The following is an 18,604-nucleotide window of genomic DNA, read 5'->3' as shown; positions in this document are numbered from 1 at the left end:
CTTTAGAGGTTCATTTAATTTGCTCTTGGTGTTGAAGAATTCCTATCTGTCTTGTATTGCAATCTGATTTTCGCCCTGTGCTACCCCTAACTGCTTAGTAGGGCTTTGTCTGTGTAGAGTGCACTTGCTGCATGTTACTTATCCATGCATTTGCAAAATTTTTGTTTTCCATCTGTACTGCACAGATAAAGTTTCTTTTGCTCTTCTTCCGGAAATGTTGATCCTATCTTTGATTGACTGAGAAATTGGAATGAGAATGGGGGGATTACAGGCATCCTTTAAAAAGGAAAAGAAGACTGGAAGATGTTCATGTAGCTTTTGGTAAACAGCCGTAGCGTGTCACTGGCATTCTCTACCGTCAGGTCTAACCACATTGTTTTCACCCTGGGGTTTTGTGTTTTGGGTTTTTTTTGTTTTTTGTTTTTTTTTTTATTTTTCCAGAGAGTTGAGAGATCCCTGGCACCATTCCAGTTTTCAGGCTTTCTCCCTGATGTATTTATAAAACTTTCTCAGCTTCCCTTTCTCTCCTTTGCATGCATGCATGTTCTGCCACTGCCTGAAACGCTTATAAGATCTTGGGAGGGCGGTGAGATTGAGAATCGTTTGTATTCACAGGAGGAAACGGTGAATGGGAAGGTGAATGTAATCTCCAGGTCACACCTGACTGATACCCAGGGAGGCTAAAACCATGTTCTGTAACATAAGGATCACAAGAAGCCTGTTCATCTCTGATAGGTGTCAGCTAACTAATTAGTTAGAAACAGATACGCTGTAGAGTAGCAGTTCTGAGATGGGAATTATGATTGGGAAGTAATTAGGAGCTGGGAGCAATAGATCTTGAACTGTTGCAATTCAGAGTGCCTGCCTGTCTGTAGTCTTGAGTTATCCTTAAAAGTTCAAAACATACTGCCTGAACTTGTACCTAGGTAGCTGCAGAGAATTCTAACATCTGTGAAGACAATTTTTTTTCTTTGTTCTAAACTTCTTTGAGAGACAGTCACCTAGCATGCAGAAGGAGCTGAGGCAATTTAAGACCTTTTTTTCTTTCACAGTTTAAGGGGGCCCCAGGTAGTTCTCATCATAACTAAAGTATATATTTATTTCTCTTGGAGCAGGAAGATTTCTGTGACACCCCGTATCCCGGTTTTGCAGGCAGAGTAGCTTGCTTAGCTTTAGCTGTGGTGTTTTCACCAGTCCAAGCCAGCAGGATCATCGTGCTTCCCCACTTTTTGTTTTGGTATGAGTTGTAATTTCTCTCAAAACCAGCCTCAATTTAGTAAAGTTCGGTGTGTGGCCTTTGTGGTAGGATTTTTTTCTTTTTGTTTTTAATCTTCTAGCTTTGGTAATCTTAGCTTATATATTCAGAGAAAAACTGTCAAAAGGGAGAGTTACCTTAAGCATGCTTTTCCCACTTGAGATGAGACCAGCAGAAGGAACTTTATGTAAACATCTCAGAGTAACAGTGAGGTTGCTGTAAGAACTTGAACAGAACAAACTGCTAATTTAGCATTTCTTGGAAAAAAAACTCCAGACTTCAAACATAGTATAGAAGTCTAAGATCTTACTCCCTTTCAAAAAACAAACTGACCTCTTAAAATTGTGTGATTAAATCATAGTGTGATATAATCGCTTTCCTTTATTTTTAAAAAACTGAATGTTGCAATTTTTCTTCTATTAAAAATGAAACTATGTCTTTTTGAAATATAGGTTATAAATCGTTCAACAACAGAGCTACCTCTTACAGTGTCATATGACAAAATATCTCTTGGAAAACTCCGATTTTGGATCCACATGCAGGATGCTGTGTACTCCCTCCAACAATTTGGTATGTTTTTTATCATTAATGACCTTAGGCCAAAAAAAAAAAAGCCTCAGTACGTAGCTGACATTTAACTCTCTCTTTTTTTTCTGGTTAACTGGTGAAAAGGTTTAATGCTACAAATCTTACATTGTTTTACCTTGAGGTAAAGTTGAAAATAAAATGTTGACATGTGGTAGGAAACAAGAATAGAGGTGAACTAACCATTTTTAAAATAAATTTTATTTGGATAGTACTACGGTAAAAACATAAGAGGCCAAAACAGAGGAGAGAATTTTCACCACGGGTTTCCCCTATCATCCATGAACAGAAAAGCTGGATCAGTGTCATGTAAGCTTTAATATAAGCTATATATAGCTGGTCACTGTAGCCATATACCTACAGTGAAATACAGGTATGCACAGCAAAGTCTTTGGGCTCAAGCTGAGCATGAAGAAAGAATATGTATTCTGATCATACACCTTCTAATGCCTCAGAACTGGCTGGCTTCTCACTTCAGCTCAGTTACAAAATTATAAGGTAATTCAGATAAACCGGAGGCTTTACATGCATGAAACTGTTAAATTCTGTGTTTCACTTACATGTAATGGAGTAAGTGTACACTTTCACTGTGAAGTACATATGGTCTGTGTTGGCAATGGTAAACCATCTTTAAATGTTTGTTCCACTGATGTATGCCTCTGTAAGTCTAATCATCACTCTTAAAAATCTGCATCTTATTTTCAGAGTTATCTTTGCTGACTTAGTTTTCTCTCACTAGACCATAGTTGGCTTCTTTGTGCTAGAGTAAGGAACTACATCATAACTGAACTGGTGTTGATGTATATGAATGTAGGATTTTTTTCTGATCCTCTCTTTTTAAGCTCTTCAGACAGCAATTTGAACTTTTTTTCAGGCCAAGAGGTCTTAAAAGCTTCTGTGCTGTATTATTTTAATGATTCTTAAATCCTTCCCAGTTTATTTTTTTTTTTAAATGCGGATAGATGCAGTATTCTACTAGTTTCCCAAGAGACACATGCAGGGATAACACTGCTTCCATACTACTCAGTGTTGTTCTTTGTTCACCAAAATTTAGTCAGTAAGAGGGAGAGGTTTTGGTTATTCACTGTCATCTCTGCATTAACATTTTATGATTGACAGCTTTTAAGGCATTGATTCTTCTGGAAAAAAACTCAACCTGTTCTGGTTCAGCACTAGTTTCAGAGTGTAGTAGCGTAAGACACAGTACCTGTATACAGTGTAACTTAACTGAGAGTCTAGAATTCTTCCATTTCTTTTGCATCTTAAGCTTTTCTCCTGTTTTGTTGGGGGAGGGAGGGCAGGTAAGGAATAAGGTCACCCTAAGTAGAGTCCAGCTGCCTCTCCTTAGCTCAGGCTAATGTATATCAAAGCTAGAAGTATGTCTGCTTAAAATAACTTTCTTGGAAGATTCAAGTAGCTGCTTGCTCAGAGTTTGTGTGGGGCATCTGACCACCATCATTTCTCCATAAATTTTTATGAGCCTCCTCAGAATGGCATAATTGAAATTTTCATGTTCCATGTTTTGTCTGTCTTGTGATGGACATGTATATCAAGACGTATCATCCCAGGAGTATCTTCTCTGCCTGGAAGAAAAAAAAAAGCTTACCAAAGGTGCTGCTTGTTCTCTATAAGTATACAGATAGTGAAACGTAAGATTTGAAATTCTCCTTTTGGAATAACTTATGAAAAGGTCACTTTAGATCAGTAGCAAAACTCCAAAATCACTTGAAATGGGTAAGTTCACATTCTTCTCACTGTGATGCAGGACAGCTGATATGATAAAGTAAATAGGTACTGAACTGACCAGTGTCATAACTAGCACTGCTGCCGTAAATGCAGCACTGCGTGTTTTCTGAGAATGGTAGACTTCAATCACAGTGGCTGGAACTTCCTACTTCATGAAGAAAGCACTTTAACACTGGCTGAAGGAGTTCAAAGGGATGCAGTATCTTCTGGAAAACATGCTCCTTGGTGGTGGCAACCATATTTAGCACAGACAGGCTCTAACTTTTTTTTAATTAATGGTCATCCAGTATATAACAAGAAAGCAACGTTCCTCCTTTAGGAGAATTGATAAAACAGTAGAGAATATGTACTCAGCTTACAGACTGTGATTTCTGGAAGATGCTTTGCCTTTTCCCATTTATCAAAGAGAAGCTTCCAAGTTAATTCTGCAAGGACTGTCAAAAAAGTTGATGCCTAATCCACAATCTAGGGTCTATACTGTTGCATATATGGCCACATTTCCCACTGACCTTTGTCGTCCTCTACAGTGTAGTCCTTTTCTCATTTTTTCAGCTTTTAATGTGAAGCATACTTTTCTTATGTATCAAATAAAAGCTCAGAGGGCAAGTTGAATAATCATTTTTCTTCCCACTTGGGCCAGAATGACTTCCTGTGTCTTGCCATTTGTGTTTCTGGTGTTCAGCTTGGGTTGTAGTTGCACAACATGTCAAAGGCACGTCAGTCTGCTTGTAACTGATGGGATTTGTGTAAGGCAAGCCAAATAACTAGCCAAAATATAGGTAGGCTTGGGTCTTAATGATAAAGCTGCCATCTTGTTTTGGATTTATGATTCCTTAATAAAACATGTGCAGGTGAAATAAGATTCCTTTCATGCTGGACTCTAGCATAACAGCAATTAACTGTCTAGTACTTCTTGCATAAGTGCTTGTTCTTTCTCTCAGGGTTTTCAGAAAAGGATGCAGATGAAGTAAAAGGAATTTTTGTTGATACTAACCTGTACTTTCTGGCTTTGACATTCTTCGTAGCAGCATTTCATGTAAGTGGAGAAACTTGCTTTTTAGGAATTACAGCATATGAAATAAAAAAAAAAAAAGGGGGTGGGTGGGCATGGGTTGAACTTCCAGCTCTCTCATTTATTGAGAACTGTTCTTGGAAATGGTAATTTCAGTAGAGCGATAGAGGTTTCTGGTACAAATCAGCTGTATTTCCAATACCAAGTTAATACAAAAATCTCAAAGAAGATAGAAATATGAGATAAACTAAACAGTCTTTACTGAAATATAAAACATTTAACTTCATTATCATAAATTTTTTTTTTTTAGCTGAACCAAAGCACCCAGAGTTAATATGCCTGTCAACATTGGTTTGCATTTTCTGCTAAGCTGAGTTTTATCACAAAGTTTACTGCTGCAGTGGCATAGCTCTGGCACCAACAGTAGGGTTTGAGTCTCTGACTTCTAACCCCTGGAGAAATTTAGATCAGCTGATCTAGATTACTTCAAAAAATTGTCACTGTGAAGTGCAAAGCTTGTGGCTCTAGGCATGGTTGGCAGTTGTTGTGTCTCTCTGTCAGCATTGTGTGTGTCTTGGTTTAAATATGAACTTTGTTTTAATGAACAATTTTTTTAGACTTCATTGTTCTACTTTGAACATTTTTGTTATCTACAATTACGCTCAATACATTTCCCATATTCTGGAATAGATAAAAACTTGCTGGGCGTGTTATGTTTCTTTATACTTACATTACATACAAATAATTTGGTTGGAAACTCTTAGGCTTCCCAGCCATTTTAATTTATTTTTTTCCTTTCTGCTCATTAGGTTTTAAGATATCTGTAGGCTGGGACTCACTCTTCCAATGTTTTTTTTCTTTTGTGTATAATTTGACCAAATTAAAAAAAATACACTTTTTCGTTAAAATTATCTGACCCAAGTATTTATTGAATCTGTGCTGCTTTTTTAAGACAGTGAATGACTAAAGGAAATAATGAAAAATACCCAGGCGGCCAAAAGGGCAAACCTCATCCTGGGGTGCATTAAGCACAGCATAGCCAGCTGGTCAAAAGAGGTGAGCATCCCTCTGTAATCAGTGCTGGTGCAGCCTCACCTGGAGTGCTGGGTGCAGTTCTGGGCCCCACCACTTGAGAAGGATGTGAAGGTCCTTGAATGCATCCAGAGGAGAGCAGCAAAGCTGGTGACAGGGCTGGAGGGCATGTCCTGTCAGGATCTGCTGAGGACTTTGGGCTCATCCAGTTTGGATAAAAGGAGGCTGAAGGGCGACCTCCTTGCTCTCTGCAGCTTCCTGAGGAGGGGACGTGGAGCAGGAGGTGCTGAGCTCTTCTCCCTGGGATCCAGTGACAGGACACGTGGGAATGGTTCAAAGCTGCACCAGGGGAGGTTTAGACTGGACATTAGGAAGCATTTCTTTACCGAGAGGGTGGTCACACACCGGAACAGGCTTCCTAGAGAGGTGATCAGTGCCCCAAGCTTGTCAGTGTTTAAGAGGCATTTGGGCAATGCTCTTGATAACATGCTTTACCTTTTGGTCAGCCCTGAATTGCTCAGGCAGTTGGAGTACATGGTATTTCTAGGTCCCTTCCAACTGAAACAGTCTATTCTGTTCTGAACAAAAATACTGAAATTTCTGGAAAAAATACTCAGTAACAATAAATTTAATGCTAAAATGTCCTTGAGGTTCAGATCTACTTCTTGGAGATGAAATAGAGAGGAGAAAATTACTTGCTATATTTTAGGAATTTTTAAAAAACTTTGGTACTATCCAAGCCTAAATTGACTATCGATCCAATACAAAGCACTTTGAATCTAATTTAGCATGGCTTGCCCTGGTCTGTCAAGGAGGCAAGCAATTCCTCAGGGTCCGCAATTCTTCATCCTCTATCATGTGTTACCCTGTATTGGGTCACTAACTTTCTTCACCGGATGCAGCATTGTAGCAGTAGCAGTACCTGGAATTTCCCATGTAATTTTGCACTGCTTTTGGTGCTTGGGATTCTAAAACGGTTTTTCGTTTTAGCTTTTTGCTTGTGGTATTTAATTTTTATTTCTGAGGCTTCTAAAACAGGTTTTTCTTACGATTCCACCTTAAATGCATTTTTAGCCGTTCAGCTGGTAGTCTTTAACAAGTGCATGTTTGAATAAATCAGTGTGTTTCTTGTTATTTGCAGCTTCTCTTTGATTTCCTTGCATTCAAAAATGACATCAGTTTTTGGAAGAAAAAGAGGAGCATGATTGGGATGTCTACAAAAGCAGGTATGGGCCAGAACGCAAAGTGTTGTGCATGTGCTGTCTAATACATAGTGTGGCTTTTAGTCTTACTCTTGAGTTGAAACTTTGTAAATTCACCAAGATGGTGGAATGAGATGTCTTTGTGTATGAAAGAAGATGGCTAACCGGCTGATTCTAACTTTGCTAGCATTGTGCTGAAGTATCACTTGCTTTTAAGCACTTGTGTCACTTCTGAGGTTTGACTGTCTTATAATTGAGCATAAGTTTAATACCAAGTCAGTCACCAGATTTTCTTTGCTGAAGGAACAGAAGAATACTTTGAGAAAAGAATGAGGACCAGAAAAAAATCCTGTGGGTGGAGAGAATGTGCTATCATGGGTTATGCTCTCCTGTGAGTCCCATGTGTTCCTTGTAAATACCTACAGGTTCCAAAATACTTGGGAGGGAAAATGCTGTAGTGTAACGGTTGCTTGATTGGGCTTTGGTGTAAATAGGAGCAGTAGAAGCTCGGAGGAGAGGTAACCTCGAGTTGTCTTAGGTGTAGGAAACATGAGACACACATAGCAGTCTGACATCCTGCCAAGCCACACTAGAGACCGATGAAGGTAGTAGCCGACCCCGGATGCTTGCGGTTTAGCACACCACTTCCCAGCTTTGTTTATTGTGCTAATACTTAGTACTTGTTTCTCCAATAGATTTTTCCATTCTGATTATAAACCAAAATGATAAACCTGGAGTCACCTGACCTCTGGGACTATTCTGAATTCTATCACACACACAGATTGATTAAAACATGTGAGGAATACCGATACCAAGAAGAAAATTAAGCATTCTAAATTACAATGAACAGCAATATGTTTTTCTCATGTGGAAAATCTGCTTGTCTTCTTTATTGGAGTGCCTTTGTTTTTGTAAGGCATTTATACTGCTGTTGGCATATGTATGCCAAAAAGCTAGTAAAAATTCAAAATGGTCCATGAAACTTCAGAATTAAGTGTTAATTTCCAGTTTAAAAAGTGAGTAAAGTCAAATTGGGAAGACTGAGTGACAAAGGATTTTTTAACCTTACTATCAAAGCATCAATCTTCAGTCTCCAACTGATGGTTGTGTCCCCTCTTTAGCAAGCCTTAGTCACCCTTCTGCCTGTATGTCCTTCTTGCTCTGAGGGAGAAGAGTGACAGGCAATTGCTCTGGAATGGTACAGTGTAATTGTCGGTGCCTGAGTGTATTGTAGCTCTTCTCTCTTTCTGTTCCTGCTTAGGGGGATGGATATTTGAATCTAAGAATTAGTTGGTAGACACTTACAAGCATCCAAGGTTTTGCAAAACTTGAAAAATAACCCTAAAATATACTTCTTAACATTTACAAACATTAAATTAGTTGCATGAGTTTCAAAGAATGACATTACATTACTTCACACCCTTTCAGCTTCCTCAAGACAAGAACCATGAACATAGTTCATAATAGTACTGATACATTGCTGAATTGCTGCAGTACAGAAGTCTTCCTTAACTATTCTGGTTTCCTTTCATCTTTTGTGATAAGGGTTTCATAAAATGTTTTTGTTCCTTATTTGCCTGGAGCTATACAGTTCACTGGCTGTTTCTAGGACTCCTTGATATATCAAGATGTATGTTAGAGAAGTTCATGCTTAAACTGCGTAAGGCAGAACTATAGTAAATAGGCCAACAGTCTTCTGTCATCTCAGCTATTCATTTAAATATTAATAAGCCTTTTGTTTTTGGTTTTTTCCATCTAGTGCTTTGGCGCTGCTTCAGTACTGTGGTAATATTTCTTTTCCTTTTGGATGAACAAACAAGTTTATTGGTACTGATCCCAGCAGGCATTGGTGCAGTGATTGAGGTGGGTTCTTAAAGCTCTAGAACCAAATACCAGTATTCACAGCAACATCTGTAGTTTATTGTAGGAAAGGAATGCTGAACTAGTTACTGGAAAAATACTGCTAGATGGGCCAACTGGTATTGTGGAAACCAAACACAGAGCTATGCCGAGGTTCCTTCCTATCACACCATGTGGTAGGCATCACTCCTGACCAGGCATGTATAACCATGTCAATGAGCCTTCACGGAAACATTTTGTCAAAGACCAGGCTGTGTGCCATCAGGCAGTGCCGCAGGTGTGCTTCTCCCTGGCCACGACTGAGGTGCTTGGGGAAGGTGGGAAGGAGGCGGCTGCTGGCTATGTGTGTTATGCCAGCAGATCATGTGTAGTAAAGCACAAAGTCAGCAGCAGTGGGAAGGGGAGATCTTTCTACCTATCACTACTTGCAAATCTAATTACATCTCAGTAATTAAAAATAACTTCAGGGCTCTCCTGTGAAACTTTTGACTACACATCTGTTGTAGTTGCAGATAATCCCTGTGGAAACAAAACAGATCTGAATTTTTAGTTAGTGATTAAATGCAAAGTCACAAAGCGATCCTTAAACTTCAGTTTATTGTATAAATCAGATTAAGGTCTTGTGAAAACTATGAACAGCGGTGTCCTAAATAGTACCATTTCATTGACATATTTTTTCAGTAGGATGAGATTTTTAAGTCTGATGTATTTCTCTGTTAAGTTTTCTGTATCAGATTTGCCGGTAGTTTCGTTCTTATGAATAGAAATTTAGTCTTATATTTCAAACTTCCTTGAGCTGTCTGAAATTTTAACAGTTTCAAGGATAAATATATATCCCTATAAGTATGCTACTCCTTTTGTAGAATATCTTTTATTTTGATCCTATATCTAAATAACTAAATTTAATAAAATCCTTGAATCTGAAGACCTCAGAAATTCAACAGTGTCAAATGATTTAAAAACATATCAGGTCAAGAAAAATTACACTTTTATTTGTTTCTAGTGGGGAAGAAGAAATAGCCCTGGTCTCTAAATCACTTTGGTTTTTTTAAGACGTTTTAGTGGAAGCCAAATCAGGCATGTATGGTAGGGTAACAGGAATGATCAGCTATGCTACAGAATTTAAGTTCAATTAATACTGTTAAGATTTTGCATTTCTCTTTTATAATGAACATGGATTTCTTGGTTGCCACTACCCAAGCTCAGGCAGGTCCAGATCTCATTTGGTCATTGTGCCTGTCTGAGATTCTTCTTGGAGCTGCCCAAATATCTGTTACATACATCTCTCTCAGATCTGTAGCCTCTGTGACTGTGTGGCTCCTATTGTCTTTCTCCTGCACCTTATTTTCCAGCATGTTGCTTTTGAACTGCAGGCTGGGGGAACTGGGTTGAAAGGATTATATAGGAAAATTGTGTGGGACACTTAAATGGAGGGGAAATGTTCTGTAGGTTCTGTTGAAGTAACATATCTCTATTCTCAAGTGATGAGGAGATAACATGGTTGTCTCAAGGTGAGAATGAACATAAGGACTATACATCTCAGGAATTTGTCTGCTTTTTCACAACTTGTTCTTAACACCAGTTTCTCACGCAGCACTAATAGCGACAGTGCTTCTGTAATAAGTAATTTTCTCACTTGCATCAAAGATGACAGTAAAGAATCATCTTTTAACGTATTGCACTTTTTTTATTTGGAAGATATGATGAGTGAGAAGAGAATATCGGTGTATCTAAAGTTAAACAAACAAACCTTGTCCACGAAAAGCTTCGTGGAGCATAGCTCTCCTGGTGAGCTTACTGCATTGCCCAAGTTGCTGAATCTGTATAGCAGGGTTGGGTACCTGAGTAAATTTTCAGGTGCATTGAACCTTTGGTTACATTAGGGTCAACCAGTTGCAGCTGTACAGTAAGTAGTCAGACAGTCCAGTGGGTTCACTGGCTTTTGCTTGTAGCCCACTACTGAAATGTAATGACCGTGCAAGTGCCCACTTAATTACTTTAGGAGTTCTGAGGCACCTTTACCTTGCAGAATCCAGCCGATCTCAAAGGCATGTGAAAACTTGCTTGGCAGGTGGTTACTGGAGAATTTTCTAAATGCTTGGCCTGGGGGGGCATGCTGGTGCTGAGAGCAGCTAAACCCCACCTAAGCGCAGTGATCCAGATATCCTGGAAGGACTACATTATTTCACTTAAAGTACATCATCTGATACGGAAAACTTAATAGCGTGTGCTCCCAATGTTGTCCTTGTCAGGTGACACAGCATTTGGTTTGTATAAAGACACGGGCAGTGTGCTGCAGTCGAGCTGTTGCTGCTTTATGCAATGGGTGCTTAAAATAGATATCCTGGGGTCTTGATTCTTGAGTATCTGAATCCTGTATAAGACATTCCTTTGGATAATTCTTTATCTGCACATTTTGTTTTTGCTAATCCTAGCTCTGGAAAGTGAAGAAAGCTTTGAAAATGACAATCAAGTGGCAAGGCTTGAGACCCAAAATTCAGGTATAGTAGACATTGGCCTGTTAATGATTACTCTCTTGAGCTTTCCATCTGTTTCCAGGTTACTGTTCAACTTGGCTTTCAGTGAAATGAAGATTGAAAAAATACTATAAAAGCTTCCTATATACATCTTCTCTTTGTGGATGGCTTAATCCAAAAGCTGGATGAGAATTTTCAAATTTAGGAATTTCTTTGATGAATTTTGTAGAAGAAAAAGGTATTTGTGGTGTGAGAACTTCAGAATTCCTCTGTCAGTCCTGCTAAATCTTAATGGGTGGGACTGTGCTCCTGCCGCTGTGTTGGAAAGGCAGTCTTAACTGACATCATGATTTGAAGTAAGAAACTGAATTTTTCATGAAGCTGTAGGTATAACTTCTCTGTTGTGGAACTAGCAGAAGATGTGGCATGTTCTGGGGACAGGACAGTCTTTGACAAATCCTCTGGGTAAAAATTTAAGTCCTGAGAATGTTTGCAGGACATACAGAGGCAGCTGGGATTCAAATTAACACTTTTAAAGTACAATCTACATTGAAAGTTTCCCTTGTTGGTAGGAGAAACAGTTTTTCAGTCTTTAGTGTTTGCAGTTTAAATCTCTGTTTAGGGAGTTGGACAGCAAGGGCTTTTTCCCCCAGTTCTGACTTTATTATACTTTTTATATGTATTGCAGTTTGGTACATACAGTGACTCTGAAAAGAAAACTGAGGAATATGATACCCAGGTAAGTGGGAATCTTGTGATTTCTGATCTGTAAAGTCTATGTATGTGGCCTGCTGATTGATTTGTTTTACTCTGTATTGCTACAAGTGTCTTTTCCTTTTTCTCATAGTTGTCAAGTAGAGCATCATTATATGGATGATCAGAGAGTGAAGATTCATTCTAATAATTTATGAAAAGAAACAGTGAAAAAGTTGTTTGTTAGCTGAATCTGGTTGACACATTTTTCTGAGAAGCAGAATTGCAAGTGACTTTTCCAAAGAGAAATATCTTAAAGGGTCTTCATTGACAAATTTGAAAATTTATATTGGTACTTGTTACTTACACTGAAGGAATGTCCATGTACTTCCTGATTTCTGAAAAGAGCTGAAGAAATCAGGAAGTTAGGCAGAGAGCTACTCTTAGTCTCTGATCTTCATGCTGCCTCTTGTTGCTTACGCTCTAAGGTCCTTGGTGGTCTGAACTGAGCATTGGAATTTTCACCACCTTCTCTAGAACTGGAAGCATACTGGAAATAATAGTAGACATTTGGAAATAGGAAAAGATTTTCAGGAAAAAAATTAGGTGGCTGTCTTTCAATTAATGCCACGACAAATCTGCTGTACATAAAATGTAAGCTAACAAACTATTTTCGTTGTCTATTAGGCTATGAAATACTTGTCATATTTGCTCTACCCACTGTGTATTGGAGGTGCAGGTTACTCCTTGCTGAATGTCAAATACAAAAGGTACTGTAAATCTATAAACAATCTTATACAGAATTGAAACATTCCCCATTTCCCCATATTAATTAATTGGAGATGATGGGTTATGGAAGTCAGTTATTTTATTTTGCTTGATTCATAAACTAGGAACCAGAAAGGTCCTTGTTTGTATGATCTAAAGCTGATCTACCTATGGTCTAGCTGGCTTTTTAACATCCTGTAAGCTACAGGCTGTTGTATTTAGCAAGTAACCTGATATTTCTGTAGTATAGAATTCAGTAGCTTACGTACACAAGTAAGCTGTGAATCAGAAGAGGAGGAAGAAAGCTGCCGTTGATGTTCGGAGAACTGATAAGGTGACAGGAGACATGAGAGGAATTCAGTGGTTAAACCTGTCCAATAACAGAGAAGCAAAAACTGTCCCAAAATTATTTGCTCTGACCAAAAGGTTCCTCTGTTCCTGAATGTGATAGCCTGGATGGCAAGCAAGCAAAAGCGTTTTTTTTTAAGAAAGGACTCTCTATTCCTTTAGAGCCATATATACAGCAACAGAGCTGAAGGCTCAGTATTTCATGAAAAGGTGAAACTCCTGCCCACTTTCACACAAAATAATACCGCTAGTTCATTTTGTATTGGAGAGATGCAAGCAAGTATGCAGCCATGAGTCTGTTGTAGAAAAAAATCTGCAAATGCAAGCACAGTGATGGCCATGTACACATATTTTTTAATAGTCTTTAGGCCCCGAAGGGGTGGGAGGGAGAGCAAGCAGTACTCTAAAATAACGTCAGAAAGATGCTGTTGCTGCACACGTGGGCCATAGCTCTTGTACTAGAAACTGGGGCAATTTCCGGGCTATTAGGAAAATAATTTTTTCAAAAGGTTCTTGTCTTAGTAAGGAGCTAACAAATATGCAGCATTTAAAGATTCTGCTTTTCTCACAAAATTCTTAAATTCGTTCAGTACTGCAAAATTTATATGCCGGGTATTCTGTGAGCTGTAGCTTAAGAAAGTGAAAACAGTTGATTTCATAGAATTTTTATCATTGTTAGATCTATTTGTAAGGAAATGTGATGGAACAAGTAATCTTAACAGTGGATTATCCTTTAATCTTGCAGGCATTTTCTGATGCATTTTTCATATGCATGTAGATTTAGTGAAATGCTGCTACAGCTGTAACGTCGCTGTTAACAAGTCACTAACACAGCCTTGCAAGCTTAATTTTACATGATGTAACCTGAGCATCACAATTACTAGCTGCTCTTATTATTGCCAGCAGAAGTATGGCATCTGACCAATATATGTAACACTATTACGTTGCTAAGATTGTGCCTTTTTGAACACCTGAGAGGGATTTTTAGATGTAAGGAGACAAAAATGAAGATTCCTTGTATTTAACTTTTTTTTTTTTTTTTGAGTGCTTACTGTAGTGGTTTGCACTGAATGGTATTTGTTTGAAATTTGATGAGTCCTTACAGTTCCATATTAAGTGTCTGTTTAGTATTTAGAATACAGCATTACCTTTTGTGAGCCTTAATACAGTCAGGGTTCAGTGCGCAGTATTATCTGGTGTCATTTTGGGTGCAGAAGTCTTAGAACATTCTGAAAAAGTATAAAAGGAGTTGATAAAGCTCTCCAAACTTGTTGGATGCACTGATAAACATCCTTTGCTTAAACTGTTAACACCTTCTCTGGAGCCCTTCCTAATCAAAGGAAGATGCAAGGTATTTAGTTCTTGTGTAAAGTAATTAATTCACAGCAGAGTCTTGTAGTAGTCAGCATACAGTCATGCAGAGGATGTATTACAGGTGTATATTTTTGGCTGAGGTTAAAAAGTAACTGGGCTGTCGTCTTTCTTTGTAGCTGGTACTCCTGGTTGATTAACAGCTTTGTCAACGGTGAGTCCCTTCTTATGTTTTTTTTTTTTTCTATTCGTATTTCTTCAAACGGAGGCCAAGACTCAAAAGTAGAAAACTTAACTGCTGTCAGCTGGATCAGTGTAACGTAGCGCAGTAGAGAGCAATAACTTGACTGTAGGTTCCAAAATTATCACAGTAATTGAGAAAGGGAGAAGAATCAACCCCAAGTGAAACAAAAGGATTAGATGCATCTTCTGTCTTTAGGAAAATGAGTGTAAATCTCTAATTGTGGAAGTATAGTTGTGTGGTGTACATCTATTGTACGTTTGTCTGCTTGTCTTTTATCATCAGGAGTGTATGCTTTTGGATTCCTGTTTATGCTGCCCCAGCTGTTTGTAAACTACAAGGTAAGACTGAAAAGTGATAAAAGACTACTTTTTTAGTCTTCCAGAATTTATTACAAATTGATATTTTTAATCCTAGATGAAATCTGTTGCACACTTACCGTGGAAGGCTTTCACATACAAAGTAAGTAAAGCTCTAATTTAAAGATCGGTGCCTTTAAAGAAGGTCATTTTGGAAATAATTTTCTGTGAGAAACAGCTTAGTATTATGTAGCTTAGGGCTGACAGTGCTTTGTTTGTTTGTTTTAAGAATTAAACTGACAGTAAAACCAAATTTGTTTGCAAATGTCTTAAAAAAAATAAAAGAAACATTGATTTCCATTTTTCATAATTACTTCCATATAATGAGAATACCTGCATCCTAGTTTTGATGATAATACTGGGGTTCTTTCTACTGTCAGTGTGGTAGCAAATGTTGGTCCTGCAAATAAACTGATTAGTCTCAATTTAATACATTATTTTAGGAAGAGAGAGATTATATTAACAAAGGATAGTTCTCAAGAAACAGGTAGGACCACTAAGAGACCTTGTTTTGGCAGGTTCCAGGAGCTACCAGAGGCTGAAGTAATGTACACGCTGTTCTGTGCTGGGGTGGTAATTCCAAGCTTCTGGGCACTGTAGTGACAAATTTGTGGTGGGTTGTTACAGTGGAAAAGGGGTTGCACTGTGGTGTCCCCACTGCCTAGACTGCCCTTGTAGGAAATAATGCGATGCTGTAGCAAAGCTTAACACCAGACCTTGGAGGAGGGGAAGGTGAGTTCATTTCAAAACAAACTCAACGTACTAACACTTTGGTACCTCCATACCCACAAGCACCCACATGTGTGTCCAAGTGGTTTGTGTAGGCACCAAGGTGGATGTACCAGAGTATCCCAGTCAGGATTCCTTATGCTGATATGGAGGACAAGGGACACCCACTGTTGAGTTCCTGTGTCTCCTATGTTCTTCCTCAGTCAACAGCTACATGCTAGTTTTGTTCTTGTACCCCTGAAGAGCTGATAGTATTTTGACTCTGTCCTTTCCCACCTCTGTGAGTCATTGGGGTTTTTGTACTGTCATTTGTTTTCCTGATCATTGTGTCCTGAGAAACCCTAGATGGATGTGCTGGGATCATCAAGCCCTTGATGCCATCAGCGTGTGCCATGTTTTCTTCTGCTTCCACTCATAAATGCTTTCATTTATTCTTCCTTTGTGCTTATTGTATTACAATTCTCCAGAACATTAGTACTTTAAAAGAAACAGGAGTAAAAACTGCTCAAGACATGGTGTCCAATTCTGAACAGATGATCTGGGACGAAAGAACTAAAACCTTAAAATTTGAACTGCCTTTCATAGCTTTTGCATTTCCCTGAGCCTACAGTAATAGCTCAACTTTCTGCTGCCTTAACATTTTTAAGGAATCGTGGGACATCTAGGAAAACAGATTGAAATATAGCTGATAGCAGAATAGCAACTAAACTGTCCAACATGGAAATACAGTAAAAAAAAAAATAAAATCTAGTGTTTCAGAGGTAGCCGAGGCAAATCAGCATGTTTCTTATTAGAGGGGAGTAAAAGGTACATTAGTGAAGTAATTTCAAAATTTTACTTCAGTAACAAAATACAGTAACTGAGCAGAGACATCAGCAGTTAAATAGCCAACAAAGGGACAGTATTCAAGCAAGTAACATATAAAGCAGTAGAATTCTCTTGCTGAATAGTCTTTTCTTACAGAGCATTTATGATTCCTGTTAAGATGCCAGAGGCTACCCACAACAGAGACTTGTGTGTATGTAGAAAGAAGTATATGGTGTTTTCAATTGTGTTTAACTTACTGGTCTTTGGAGGGGGTAATTTACTTTTTCCTAGTGGATATTTAAAGTTGCTTGCTCTCTTCTGCACTTTGAAGAGTGGAAAGAATAGTCTGAGGTCTCATCTGCAATTGCTGTTTTAGAAATCTGGTTTTTTCCTTAATTTAAACTCTTTCCTGTTTTGGTAGGCCTTGGCAAAAATGAAGATCAGTCTCACTTTCCAGTTTCTGTAGTCTTTATGTTTATGCTCTTTATAATTCTTTGAGGACTACCTTCAAATGAAGTCATCTCAAAAGAAAACTGGCTATAGACTAAATACTGTTAGATGGGCTGCCTTGATGCATTCAATTTCTGTGGCTTATGAGGACTGCCTAAGTGCATGAAGCGTTTAGCTTTTTCTTCCTTTCATCATTGTAGGATCACTGACTTGGGTGTTGACTTTGAAAGGCTGCCTCTTCCAACTTGCCAAGTTTTTTTTTCTCCATGACAAACCTTTTTTGCACAGGCTTGAGAAGTGCCGGCCATATTTGATCACTTCATATTGATGGACTTGTTTTGACTTGCCAGAAAGAGCTTTCCTGTTGTAACTGATCAGAACTCTTTCCTGTCCAACACCCCTTCTTCTGCTGATGCGTTGTTTCGTCATATAAACTTTGGTTCATTTTGAAGAGCAAGTCCTCCTCTGCTTAAAGAATACATTATTTTCCCCCTTATGGTATGGATTCATGTACAGCTTGCTAATATTTAAAGGAGAAACCAAGTTACTGACTCAGTTTGTTAACACTGAATATTCTTTGCTGGATTTGTTTCCTGTGGTTTTTAGTGAGTTGAAACAGTTTTTTGCACCATATGATGAGTGCTGGAGCCAGTGCACTGTAAGAGTCAATTGCTGGTCCTCCCTGTAGGCGAAAGCCAGATCCAGAGGAGTTGCGCTTCTGTTCACTTTCTTTACCTTCTCTGACAAAATACTGTTGCCTTTGCATGCTCAGAGCCTGTTTGCATTGCTTTCCCAGCAGATATCTGGGAATTTGAACTTTCTTACTCAGGAAGAAGCGGTGAGAAAATACTTCGTTATTGCTTCAGAAAGAGAACCTATATATGCCTAGCTGAGTGGAAATGGTGTAGAAAATTACGTCTCAGATAAGGGTTGAATGATTACTTGCAGGAGAGCACTGAAAATATTTTGAAATCTCTCCAAGGCTGTCAAGTTAACATTCTTAAGAGCAGTAAATTAACAAGTTTTTACTTGTTTACATTTTACAGAAATGAAAGTGAACTGACATTTTGTAAATCTTCAATCATTTGAGTAATGAATGTATAAAAGTGTTTTGCCAGTTTCTTTTAAGGATTTCACTGAAGTTTTCCCCTCGCGTGACAATACTCTCACTTACCTGTAGTAGTCTTACTTCCTTTTTACCTGTAAGTATAATTGTGTGGTCTGGAGCAGACAGCATGGTCTTCATGAAAAACAAAGCACTTTAAAGTTTGTAGTAATTAGTTTTTCAGCATAACCCGTAAGTATTGTTAGAAATATGGAAGAAGTCAGTGTTCCTTCTGAAAAATACAGTTCTAGGAAGTCTTGTTTCCTGTAGCTTTGCATGACGGATGACTTCCTTTCTTCACAGCCAACTGAAGTATACTTTTCTTTTATTTTTAGGCATTCAACACCTTTATTGATGATATATTTGCTTTTATCATCACTATGCCAACATCTCATAGGCTGGCATGCTTTAGAGATGATGTCGTGTTCCTGGTCTATCTTTACCAAAGATGGTATGCCTTTCTTTTATATTAATCAGAGTTTTTACAATGCTTTAGATGGTTGCAGTATTATTGCTATAAAGAATTTTTATATCATAGTGATATGTAGTGTGGTCTGGATAATGGTAGTTGTGTATATGCCTAGTGAAGGGAATGTTGAGCAGGGGATCCTGAAAAGGAGATCT

General features: G+C 38.3%; 1 protein-coding gene across 7 annotated transcripts in view; it reads left to right on the top strand.

Moving 5' to 3' along the window:
• CLPTM1L (CLPTM1 like) overlaps positions 1-18,604 on the top strand; it is a 29,462-nt gene that overhangs the window by 7,667 nt on the left and 3,191 nt on the right. For 2 of the 7 annotated variants that reach the window (XM_035896796.1, XM_035896792.1), the window contains exons 5-15: positions 1,708-1,825; positions 4,528-4,622; positions 6,772-6,856; positions 8,592-8,695; positions 11,128-11,193; positions 11,858-11,908; positions 12,550-12,632; positions 14,469-14,503; positions 14,816-14,871; positions 14,948-14,992; positions 18,316-18,431. In XM_035896796.1, the coding sequence (XP_035752689.1) occupies positions 1,708-1,825; positions 4,528-4,622; positions 6,772-6,856; positions 8,592-8,695; positions 11,128-11,193; positions 11,858-11,908; positions 12,550-12,632; positions 14,469-14,503; positions 14,816-14,871; positions 14,948-14,992; positions 18,316-18,431 (854 nt within the window). Of the gene's footprint in view, positions 1-1,707; positions 1,826-4,527; positions 4,623-6,771; positions 6,857-8,591; positions 8,696-11,127; positions 11,194-11,857; positions 11,909-12,549; positions 12,633-14,468; positions 14,504-14,815; positions 14,872-14,947; positions 14,993-15,407; positions 16,395-18,315; positions 18,432-18,604 lie in introns of those variants that run through there. The other 5 variants (XR_004842343.1, XM_035896793.1, XM_035896791.1 and 2 more) reach the window with 5 other exon arrangements.

Source organism: Egretta garzetta, unplaced genomic scaffold (assembly GCF_000687185.1).
Source record: "Egretta garzetta isolate BGI_Z169 unplaced genomic scaffold, ASM68718v1 scaffold716, whole genome shotgun sequence".
In the NCBI taxonomy this organism is placed as follows: domain Eukaryota; kingdom Metazoa; phylum Chordata; class Aves; order Pelecaniformes; family Ardeidae; genus Egretta; species Egretta garzetta.
This window is presented reverse-complemented; position numbering and strand designations above follow the sequence as displayed.